Source organism: Micrasema longulum, unplaced genomic scaffold, assembly GCF_059751315.1.
Source record: "Micrasema longulum isolate JH-2025_06_02 unplaced genomic scaffold, ASM5975131v1 h1tg002185l, whole genome shotgun sequence".
Classification (NCBI taxonomy): domain Eukaryota; kingdom Metazoa; phylum Arthropoda; class Insecta; order Trichoptera; family Brachycentridae; genus Micrasema; species Micrasema longulum.
Genome location: NW_028279350.1, coordinates 438,427 through 450,754, shown reverse-complemented (window position 1 = coordinate 450,754; position 12,328 = coordinate 438,427). Strand labels below are relative to the sequence as shown.

General features: G+C 35.7%; 1 protein-coding gene across 1 annotated transcript in view; it reads right to left on the bottom strand.

Moving 5' to 3' along the window:
• Ubr3 (Ubr3 ubiquitin ligase) overlaps positions 1 to 12,328 on the bottom strand; it is an 81,053-nt gene that overhangs the window by 25,109 nt on the left and 43,616 nt on the right. Inside the window, exons 2-7 of the mRNA XM_088239561.1 lie at positions 8,368 to 8,581; positions 5,979 to 6,107; positions 4,825 to 4,963; positions 3,500 to 3,621; positions 849 to 990; positions 549 to 777 (exon numbers count right to left, since the gene is read on the bottom strand). Coding sequence (XP_088095687.1) covers positions 549 to 777; positions 849 to 990; positions 3,500 to 3,621; positions 4,825 to 4,963; positions 5,979 to 6,107; positions 8,368 to 8,581 — 975 coding nt within the window. The remainder of the gene's footprint in view (positions 1 to 548; positions 778 to 848; positions 991 to 3,499; positions 3,622 to 4,824; positions 4,964 to 5,978; positions 6,108 to 8,367; positions 8,582 to 12,328) is intronic.

The following is a 12,328-nucleotide window of genomic DNA, read 5'->3' as shown; positions in this document are numbered from 1 at the left end:
GTCTTTACTCGACCTTTACTCTTCGGATATCAAAATCTTTCGTGCTACTGAAAAAAAGTTGAGAGGATCATCGTCATACCTTTTCCCTGTCCACACAAGACGGTGCATGGGCACCGCATTAGTACACCAAATGCAGCATATTTGTTATGTGAAGATAAAGTGATCAGCCTTACGCTTCAGGTGCCAGTCCGAGAACATAACATATTACAGGGTAGGACCTTTTTAATCAATGTTTCGCGTCGATCTTCACAGGAATCCAACTCACAATCTCAAGACCACTGTAGGCGAATACGCCGACACTCGATATCCTTATCCAGGATTTTTAACCGAGAGGAGCCATCGAGTCAAAAGTGCTCGTCCGAGATAGCTTCTTATTTTACTTTAATTACTGGGTATCTTTATTTAAATAATTTTTACATTTAAACTACATTAATAATTTTTATCGTGTTATGTATGCTTCAAAATATATAAATTTAATTATAAACGTATCGAATAAATTGAAATTATTCGTCAGTTCAGCAGCTGGCCGAATAAAAAGAGGGACTGACCGTGCAGAGTATTGCGGACCAGGATCTTGGTCATCATGAGCTTGAGGGAGATGACCATGACGTGCAGGAGGGAGAGCTGGTTGACCATGCGCAGCGCCAGGGCCTCATTGGAGAACAGCTGCACCGACATGTGCACCACGCGGTTGCTGAGCATGTCGGGATCCGACGACAACTCCAGCACCAGCGGGATGCGCGCGTAGTGCATCACGAAGGTGCGCGTCAGGTGTTCCTGCAACAGACAGGGAACAGTCAGTAAAGCTAGTCGGTCCGCCATCGTCGCACTATCGCGTCGCAACTCACTTTGTAGTCCTGGTCCGGGAGCATGTTGAGGAGGAAGCAGACCACGTTCTGGGGGAACTCGTACTTGAAGGTCCAGAAAATGAACTCCTCCAGTAAGGTGCTGTGGTTCATCTTCATTCCGAGGGCGGGGAGGTGTTTATATCTGCAATTATTTGAACATGTAATAAATTAATAATTTATTTTCATCACCCGAAATGCGTAAAAACTGATGAGAATTTTTCCTCGCAGATAAAATTGACTGGCTAGGCTAGGTTTAACTGTAAATATTGAGCATGTATCTTATTCTTAAGAACGGGGGTCGGTGCTATATAAGCTCCTCACATCACTGCAACCTGAGTAGATCTATTGTGACGGGTCCCCGTGAATTAGTTCTCGCCCTCCAAACTCGGGTCTTTAAAGAGCCTGGCTACTGAGTGGAGGGCGAATACTCTCATAAAGCTAAATATCCCCCTCCAAGCCCAGATACTTAGGTAGTAGTATCGGACTGTTAGGTAGTGGGCGAGCGCTTTGACATCCTCGGGTTTAACCGGTGGTCACCCGAGGAAGTGACTTCTTTTGTGATATAAAGCATCACATTCACATAGAACGTATATAGGTGTTTCATCATCTGCACTGCAGAACCTACATCTAGAAGTTCCAGAAAGGTGCATTCCAGCAAGGTGTAAGGGCTCTAGTGATAACCCTCACATGGTTTCGGTCAAGCCTCATTAGGTCGAAAGCAAACCTTCGGCACCCCTTTAGTAGTTCTTTCGCATGGTGCTGAGCATTATGCTCTGCTCCCGGGTCTACAACCTACATCATTACGAGAAGCATATTCGGGAAACCCACAGCGGGACTCGGGCCTATCGGGGCTGTACCAGCTCCCAGCCTCGCCGATTCATCGGCTGCCTCGTTACTGTCAATATTTGAGTGTCCAGGAATCCAAATCAGTGTTATGCTGCTGCACTGATCGACACAATTGCCAAAGTGGTTGTAGGCATTGCAATGATAATTTAGAATTGATCTCTACCGAGCTCAGTGCTTTCAAAGCTGAGAGAATCTCGACTATCAGAGAGAATAAAAATTATTTTGTTTTTATATTATCAGTGCAAATTTTCAGGTGCACAGCGAAAGATGGCTAAGAGTTCCGTTTGGAAAACAGTAGGATAGAACCCTAGGCTAATAGAAAGCCTTTTAGCGGGTCCAACTCCATGAAGCGTGTGTGTTACTAAGATGAAGAAATTTCATAAGGTTAAAATAAAGATTTCACCAATAAATATTATCAAGTAGGTAGGTATGCATTGCATACTTTTTTTAACCTGTACACAAAATATACTGTCACATTATCTCTCATAATAACCGTGCATGTGTGAAAATATTGAGCAGTATGTTTATTTAGGTTTAACTATAGATTGTAATTTTAAATGGGATGTACATATTAGAAAATTGTGTAAGCGATTAAGAGCAATAAGTAATAGAATGTACATATTAAAATATTATGTCCCTGTTAATACTTTACGAATTATTTATTTATCTCTCTCTGAATCAATTATAAGATACGCGGTAACTTCCTGGGGGTTATCAAGTGAAACTAATATTAATTTTATTCAAACCTTGCAAAATTCTATGATCAAATTGCTACTACATAAAGATGTATACCGCCAGAGACACAATATTTCAATATCATTGATGTATAAATCTGTAAATAAATTATCTGTTAGGGCTCTACTTTGGTACAAATTAATTTGTCAGCATGCGTCGCACTCCGAGTATAAACTCAAGTTGGTACATGATTACAACACCAGGTTTACTAGTATGGAAGGGCTAGCTGTTCCTAGATACTGCAATAAATATGGCAAAAGGACACTGCAATACAGTATACCTAAAATATTTAACATGTTACCAAACAATATTAAAAATACTAAGTTAAATACAGGAGTGGGACGTTTGCTCAAATTATGGTTATTAGAAAAAAGTTTTTTGTATTAGTGATAGTTTTTAATTTTTCATAATGTAATCTGTAATTGTTTTTCAAGTAAAATTATTGTTAATGTAGGTTAAGTGTAAATAATCGATGTAATTTATAAGAACTCGCTGACGAGTTGTTTGTATGCAACTCAGCAGGACTTTAATTTAAGACTATTTTGTAAATATTTTTGAAAAATATATTTTTTTTTAAATAAATAAAAATAAAAAAATCGCATAAAGGCGAGATGTTCAGCCTTACTTAGATAGATATTGTATATAATAACCAATTCCCACCTAAAAAGAAGAATTAAACTTCACATGTCGGCTCAGGTAACAATTTTATAACTAACTTCAATGTACCTCACGGTAATTTGCGTACCGATGCTGTCTTTGCTATAAGAAATTTAAGGACCAGCGTGGGATTATTTTCACCTCCCTAAACAGCACCGTCGGTGTGTTTTTACAAGAAGCGAGCGGTGTTATCACTCCCGGCTCGGAGGTGACGCACTTGCCATATCGGCCTAGATCACGCCGTTACCACACCTACTGTAATTTGAAATAGTTTCTAAGATCGTTCGGGTTAAGCTCGAGCAATGTGATAACACAAATTGGCGTAAGCCAGTTAGTTGATTGGCTTAAATAATAATAAATAATGACAAAGTCCATGAATTCAGTCAGTCCATGAATGCGGGAGAAGAACTCACTCGGCGGGAGGGTCGGGGGCGGGGAAGGACTTGATGGCCACTTCGTAGATGAGGTGCGACATGGACATGTAGGTTCCGTAATCCGTCTCAGGAAAGGGGGGCTCCACCATATTCTTGTACATCTGCCCAAAAATTATCCGCATTATTCAACTACGTATGTATTGACAATGTTATTCTCTATACATCAATACGGTACTATGTTTTGTGTTCATTTGATTTAAGTTACATATTGACAATTCTTGACGGAATTCCATAGTAATGAGGAACTTCAGCGATATGTGAAATTGGATACAGTAAATGTTTTCTTGCGTGCGGTAAAAGTTAAAGCATTAAATTGTAACGCTAAGTTTCTTGAAAATGTACAAAAAAAGTAGTAAAAAATATCAACAATATTTAGATTTTGTCCAAATATTTGTAGACGAGGACTAAATTCAACTACCTGGGGAGATGTTAATATTAACATATTACAACAGAGATGAAGAACATTTTAGAGAAGGTAATATAGAAGTCAAGGCTTATGAACTGTCACTGGCTGGTTTAAGTGGCCACTTTACACACTGTGTAAAATTCACCATTCTGCCTGTATTTGAGCATCTATATTCTTTCAATTCTTTCATTTGTTGATGTTCGTGAAGTTAAAGAGCTGAAAACTTTATTTATGCGGGAGAGATTAATCTAAATGAATTATTTCACCCACATACTAGGCAACGCCTGAAAAATTTTTTTTTTCAATTTCTATACTTTTTCATGGACCAGGTGGATTTACCAACAATATTTTGAGTTTGTCCCAATTTTTGTAGAAAAGGACTGGTACCTTCTCTTTATTATTTAATTTAATTATTGTTGATTGTATGTTCCTGTAAAACAAATACATTATTATTGCGTTATTTATTTTTGCACCACAACAGGCCAGGAGGCCCAATTACAGTGGTGAATTACATCACAGAACACCCAGACTTGAGAAAAATCACATTTTAATGTTTGTGTTCTCATCGGGAATCGAACCCAAAGCCTTCCTTGCGTGAGTCAAGTGTCTTGACCACTACACCACGGAGGCCGCCGTTAAAGGCCGGCATATGCGCCTATATCTCGTGTACTGCTTTTTGTCTAAGTTCTTCTTCCTTCAAAAAAGCATCCAAACGGTTTTTGAACTGGTTGACTGAAATGGAATGGACAACTAGGCTCGACATTTTATTATGGATTTTGGTTTTTTTATTTTAAACCAATAAACAATTTGTTTTCGCACCAAAACGGGGTCAAGAAAAATCACATTAAGTGATCTTATCGGCAATCAAACCTGGAACAATCCGGCGTTTTTTATTTACCTGAGGATTGATGAGGGCTTTGGTCATGGCCTTCCTCATAAGTTCCCCCATGTTGTTGAACTCCATCAGCATGGACACGTACCCCTCACACTCCTGCACCGCCTTTCGGTACGTATCCGAGTTAGATTCTGTTCCCCAACTAGTAAAAGAGAATATGTCGTTTAGTTCACGGGGTCTGTTACATTTATAGCGCAACTTTATAAGATGGTGACTGCGATCAAGACAGTATTAAGATTTCTCTACGGGTTCGGGAGAGCTGCCTAGCCTTACTTTACGTACCAAATGTACCGAATAATGTCAAACCTGTCTTCTATACAAATAATAATATTGGCAAATTGTCACTTAATAATAAAGATAAAAATAGTTTATTAAATAACTCGGGTGTTTACCAATTAAAATACAATTCACGTCGTTCAGTTTACAGTGGGAGAACATTAAGAAATCTTAATATTCGTGTCAAAGGATACGTGAGGCGTCTCCACTACAACAATTACTCTGAATTCACAAATTATCTAATCAATTTTAATCGTGACTTTAATCAAGACACAGGAGTTAAAATCTTACATATAAATAATATGGCATTAAATGTAAATAATATGCAAATATTTCACACTAGAAAGGCTATAAGAATAATGTTCCTTTAATCATCGAATAACCTTTCAATATAGCCCATTTTAAAATGTTCCATTGGAATGGTAACCATATACCTAGTGAACTAATGCTCATCCCTTCCTCTCCTCCTCCTCCGTCGTGACTATTTCTCCCACTACATCAAACATTTTCATAAATTATAATCAGCGCACGTTAGTGTTACCCACTAAAAGCATGTGGTTTAAAATTTTTGCGCAACAACTATAGCGAAGGTGTATAATGGAATTTGTATTTTGTTTGATTTGTGTCTTGACAAAGAGACAGGTACGTCTCGAAACGGGTAGACATAGAAACGTCAGTAACCGGTTATTTACAAATATTAATAACATTTAGATAATAAGTTATCCTAGATGAGAATGGCTTTGAAGAGCTGGAAGTCAAACTGGAGAGTATTGATGGGTATAAAAATATAATTTCTGTATCGATCACGCAACTTCACTATTTTGTGAATTGTAGTGTAGTGTAGTGTAGGTGCTCATGACGCTGCAGATAAGGAGTATTACCTGTTCTCCCTGAAGTGCTGCAGAAGGCGAAGGATGACTCGCGGCATCATGGCCTCGGCCACACACATGAGGTCGCTGGGAGCCGGACTCTTGTTGGCGCAGTTGTTGATGCCGTGGTTACTGCAGAACCTGAAACCGACACAATATTACTTACTATTACTTGTCACCATAGCCCCTCGCGCATCCATCGTGTTGCAAAGTGGTGTTAATTTATAACATTTATTTAAGATTCATTATTTGTTTGAGGTGCAGCTTTCGCATAATTGTAAAAATTCATATTCAGTCATATTTATAGGCATTTCATCTTGGATGGTTATTGTGAGATATTTAAGTCGGCACACCTAGAAAGCAACAACAACTCTACTATTGGCAACAATGGCAACCTTGCCTTGGCGAGCACTATCTCTCACATTTGGCATGTTAAGTGTCACTCTATGATTAGCCTCCCGATAAGACAGCCTATTACTATTAACAAGATAGTCATGAATTTTTCAAATATGATTTTTTACTAAAAACATTAAATTTGTTAAAACTTAAGGATAGAAGAAAAATTATAGACCTTTTAAATTTATACAAAATTGTAAATTCAATATGGGATTGCCCTGAACTGTTATCTCTCCTCAACTTCAGGGTGCCTGGAAAAATGACTAGACAGGTGCCACCGTTTTGTAGCAACAATTCACGGACAGTGTATACTTGTAATGCTGTATTGAACAGACTTCATGAACTCGGCAATAGTTATTCCCACGTATCTGATATATATATATTTTTTTATTTAAATCTTAAAGTAGGGCACACATATCATACATATTGTTATGTGTGTTCTAATAATAACATTGCAAATATATTTAATTTATAAATTGTTTATCACATATGTCTTGACCATTATTTTAAATTTTGATATGTTTTTTTCTTCATAAATATTTTTTTCCATTTCGTAATACTTTTTAATTGCTTTAAATAAAATCGAATTTTGTGACTTTGCCTTTTTCCTAAATGGAAGTGTAATTTTGTTCTTTTCTCTAGTATTGTGATCGTGTTCATGCTGGTTCCGATCAATTTTTTTCCAAAATTATGTTTTTTTATTAGAGTTTATAATTTTATGAACAAATATCATTGTATTGTAAAATATTCTTTGTTTATATGTTAATAATTTCATTTCATTTACCATCGACTTTACCCTCGTATATCTGTTTTTTTTCAAAATGATTCTAAAGGCTTTATTTTGTAATACAGTTAGTTTATCTATGTTTTCTTTGTTTGATAAAAATAAAATGCTACTACAGTAGTTAATGTGTGGTTCAATAATTGCTTTGTAAATAGTTTTGCAGGAGTCCTTATCAATAAATCTTCTGATCCTTCCCAAAATTGATATTTTTTTGCAATCTTATTTATTACCATCTTAGCGTTTTGGTGAAATGTAAGTTTTGAATCCAACATTACACCTAAATATTTAATTTCAGTGACTTCATTAAGTTTTTCATTTTCTATTACAATTGATGGCGTAATTTCTATTCTTTTGTTTCCTATATTCATGTATTTAGTTTTGTTAACATTTAATTTTAATTAATTAATTTTTAGCCACAGTGATACACTATTAAGATCATGATTTAGTCTTTCCATAATTGTTTTATTTAGTGTAGGGTATTGTTCCTATAGAACAAACCTTTTGAACTTTTTCAAAGATAGTGAATGGTAATTATATTTATTTATTTACACATTTCATAATGTATACAATTTTTTGTTCACTTTGCCCAGCTGTATGAAACATTACTTACGATTTTCTTGTTATATTTCTTTGAAATATTTAATTTGTTTTTTACATTTATTCTTAAATTGTTAAAACTTTCTATTGAATATGTTTTATAATTTTTAGGTTATTTTTTTTTATAAATCTTGCATAACTTTTAGGTTTAATTTTTTAATAAATCTTGGGTAAAAGGAAATTTATGTTTTTTTTTTCCATAAACAACTTGAAGGCTTTTTAAAAGGTTTTGTTATTATATTACAAAGGAGATGGAGAGCATTTTACAGAAGGAAATATGGAAGTCTAAGCATTTACAGGGCTTATGACCTGAGATTCATTTACATGTCATAATTTCAGCGAACTGATTATATCCAATCAATTTAATCCCAGTCAGTGGAGAACTCACTTCCTTCTTTTCCTCAATCCGATGAAGTGCACATGATATACTTCTGGATTATTTTCTTTCGGCACAAAGAGTCAAGTCCTCAGATGCAATGTGTGATATGTGGTAGGCAAACTGTATTTTGTATGTATGTGTATTTTTGTTCTGAATTTATATTTAAACATGGAACATTAGATGCACACGTATCAGCTAAATAAAGCTAAGGCACTGTAGGCGGTTAGATATGATTGCGCGCTCACCCGTCCTCCTTCATGACGGAGGTGTCCCCGCAGTCGCAGGCGCCCCCGGCCTGGGACAGGAACATGTTGAAGTCGTGCGTGGAGTGGTCGCCGCGCCGGAAGCAGTCGCGACAGATGCTCATGCACGGCGAGATGCCGCACGTGCGGCAGCGGTAGGCCACCACGTGCGGGATCCACACCAGACCGCACTTGGCGTGGTTGTCGTAGCTCCGCACTGGAACAAACATATACAACGTCATTATCATACATGTGGTTGGTCATCTAACAGAATCCCACTACTACCATCGCGCAATTTTCCATAGGAATGGACCGCCACACACGTCTATCCTGACAAACATTCTTAACTTCTTCCACATTCATACGTGCCTTTCGGTTGTGTCTACTTTTAACAATTAACAAAGTTAAAATTAAATTTATTTCTTTACAAAAATGGCGCTATTTATGTTTTACATAATAATAATAATTATAATAATAGCCAGATTTTAAATGTTTGTTTTTCTGATCATACCGAATCTTTCTTGGTCATTCCCGTATCCGTGGATCAGATTCCGTGTGTTCGGAAATCTGATAAACCATCAGTATGGAAAAAGAGAATTACGGTTTGGTTGACAGACATTGGAAGTACGGAATTTGAGAATTTATCGAGGATAGTAATCTAAATATTATACAATTTCATTGAATCATTTGTGAATTTATTATGTACATACTTTTTTTTTGTCGGCCTCGTGGTGTTATGGCCAGCGCGTTAGCCTGCCATGCAAGAGGTCTCAAGTTCAATTCCCGACATGGTTAATATGAAATATTTTTTTAAAAGGGTGTTTTCACACTAGAACATTTCATAGTCCCTGGACTGGCACCTGAAGCGTAAGACTGATCATCTTACCTTCATGTAACAAAAATTATCAAGATACGCTGCGATTGGTGAACCAATGCAGTGCCCTTTGCACCATTAGGTGCGGAAAGGAAATGATGATATTTAAAAAAATATATATTTTTATATTAACGTAAACTGTATATAATTTTTTTCTCTTTTGGGCTATAACTGTTTATCTATTTCTTTAATATTATTTTTATTTATGGGAAACATATTCGATAACAATATTTGCCGTAACAAACTGGTTTCATAGAACAGGCATTTGCCCGTGTAGGAACCTATTGCAACATTAGGCATACTAATATTTCTGGCTCGCCGACCCTTCATATACTGAGCTTACTCCTAGTACAAGCAGAGAGTGTTTTTGTATCATTTTGTAGAATATGAAATGTATGCGTAAATAAATAAATAAATCCTTAATCCGAAAATAGACTTTTCATGTGAAAATATTGGACAGCTTGTATAAGTTACCCGTATTTAGGTATGCAGATTAGGTTTGTGGAGTATAAAAAAAAATTCTTTAATTTTTCTGTTGATTTTGCTCATTTTCTACATCCATCAACATTTGCATCATAATTTCGCTGTCCATTCGCTCTCGTGTCCAAAGCGACGCAGAACTGCTTTCTTGATTTTGTTTATAATGCTCGTCTCATCCTTACACCTTACACAATGCACGAATCTCTTCGGGAATTATTATGGAAATATATAAAAGTAAACCATAATAATAATAACAGATGTTTACATCACTATCAACCATAAAATATTTTTTTGAATTCAATAAATAAAAGCGTACTTTTGGATTGCCCAAATGTCAAGAAACATTCTTAGAAAAATAATACTTTTAAGGTGCGTTCCAGACTTCCATATTACGGAATATGGCAGTCGGTTTATGACCTGTGATTGCCTGGTTCAAGGGATCACTTCACGCACCGTGTAAAATTCACCAGGTGCCCTTAAAACCGTATTTTCAAGCCCTGATAAAGCAACAGGCAGATATAATGTATTTCACTGATTTTACACCAACTAAATATATATTTACTTAACCCTTTCAGTCCAGGGGTGGTTTTCTGGATCTTCTTTGCCCCTAGAGAGATTAATTTGAAGATTTTCATTTTTTTATTTGCTGAATATAATGGCCACACTGATGATTAAACGTCAAACAAATACGAACACACGCAACTAAACTGCATTTTTTTTATTTAAACCATTATTGCGACCTTAAGCATTACCCGAAACACCTAATTAGGTTGAAACGACCAAACTAAATTAGTTTTATTTCCGTTTTTGAAGCAGTTTTATACACCATTTGACGTTTAATCATCAGTGTGAACATTATAAAAGCGAGTAAAAAAATATAAATTTTCAAATTAATCACTCTCTAGGGGGTAGAGAAGATCCAGAATACCACCCCAGGTGTTTATTCAAATATACACGAATTAAAAAAAAAAATCTCTCGTACCTATCGAAATTCAAAATCAGCGAGTTTATTTTTTAATTAGTGGAATCCCTAAGTATGTCTCAATTTTTTTTTGTAAACGTCGGTAATCAGCATTACTCGGAAAAGTTCGTTTTTTACTTTGACAGCTGGCTTCTGGCCGGTTGGTTTGTATTGGAGCGAATTTCTGTCGTCATTATAAATTATATGTGAGGCAAGTTTTAAACATATTTCGGTGAAATTAAATTTATTTGATTGAATAAACATATATTGTAAGACAACAACACATTTTAAATTAATTTTGTCGGTTGATCATCAGTTTGAGACCCATTGTTTATAAAAAATGAATGTTTAATAAAGTATAAAGTCTAAAAGATAAAAAAAACATTTAAAATACCAAAAATTTACATATAATTCCTTTTGTACACACAGAATAATAAATATGTTTTACTACCATAGGAATTAATTCAGAATAAAATACTAACTAATGCTGTAAAAAAAAAAATATATATTATTAAAATTGAGTAAACAATAAAATAATCTCGTTTTCATAATCGATTTTTTACTATTATTTAGTAGTGGAATACCCGTTTTCTTAAGTAACAGAGACTGGGAGGAAAAGGCTAGGCGGTGAACCATTTCACTACTCTGCATATATTTGAACCTGCACTTAAATATTTTCTTTGAGCCCATATAAAATAAAAGAAGTCAATTTGTCCCTTATTATGAAATATCAGAATAAAATAGTACCTAACAAACTACCTACTATAAGTGCCCTTGAGGTATTACGAATATGGCGCTGTATAAAAGGCGATCGAAATTATGTATGCTGTTTGGATTAAAAATAAATAAATAACGGCTAAAAGGATTTACGATGCGAATGTTGATGGATGCGAGAACAGGGAAGATCGAGAAAGATATGGCATAACCAAATTCAACTAACACTCGAAGATGGACATGTCAAAAGTTGTAATAATCGGCGTGCGTGCATAAGATGTACGAATGTGGGGGAAGCGAGGTGTGTAAGCAAAGACAGAGTGGTATGGCGTTCTATCCTCTCTGCCTACCGTACGGAAACTAAGTTATGCTCGATATATTTATTTTTTACAATGTTTAAAATTAAAAGTAATGTTCCCTCATTGAGATGTCCCTTCCCTAAAGGATCGATTGTATTAAACATTCAAATCAAATAGGCAAGAAATATTTTATACTCTATAGAGCCGCTGGTAATTTCGCGTAAATAAATCGGCCAATATCAGGTCATAACCCTGTAAATGCCTAGACTTCCATACCTGTTTAGATGGAAAGGTATGCGAGCGGGAGAGCGATACGCGTGTCCAGTTGCGAGTCGTCAATTGTCCAGTTACGACTTTTCTATCTGACATCAGCAGTTATGCGTGTACATAAATGTAGGTGCAGTAGGGGGTATGCATTGGAGGTGGTATAAAAAAATTAAATCGTTTTTTTTAAAACCGTTATTCTTTCGAAACAACTGAAACAGTTTCACAAAAAAAAAACTAAACTGTAACTGGGTAAAAAAAAATATATATTTTTTTGGAAACAGCTTAAACAGTCTCATAAAGAAACCAAAATTAGTAAAGGTGTAGCAAAATGGCGAACCCCCCCCCCTCTCCCATGAAAACGAAAATTTA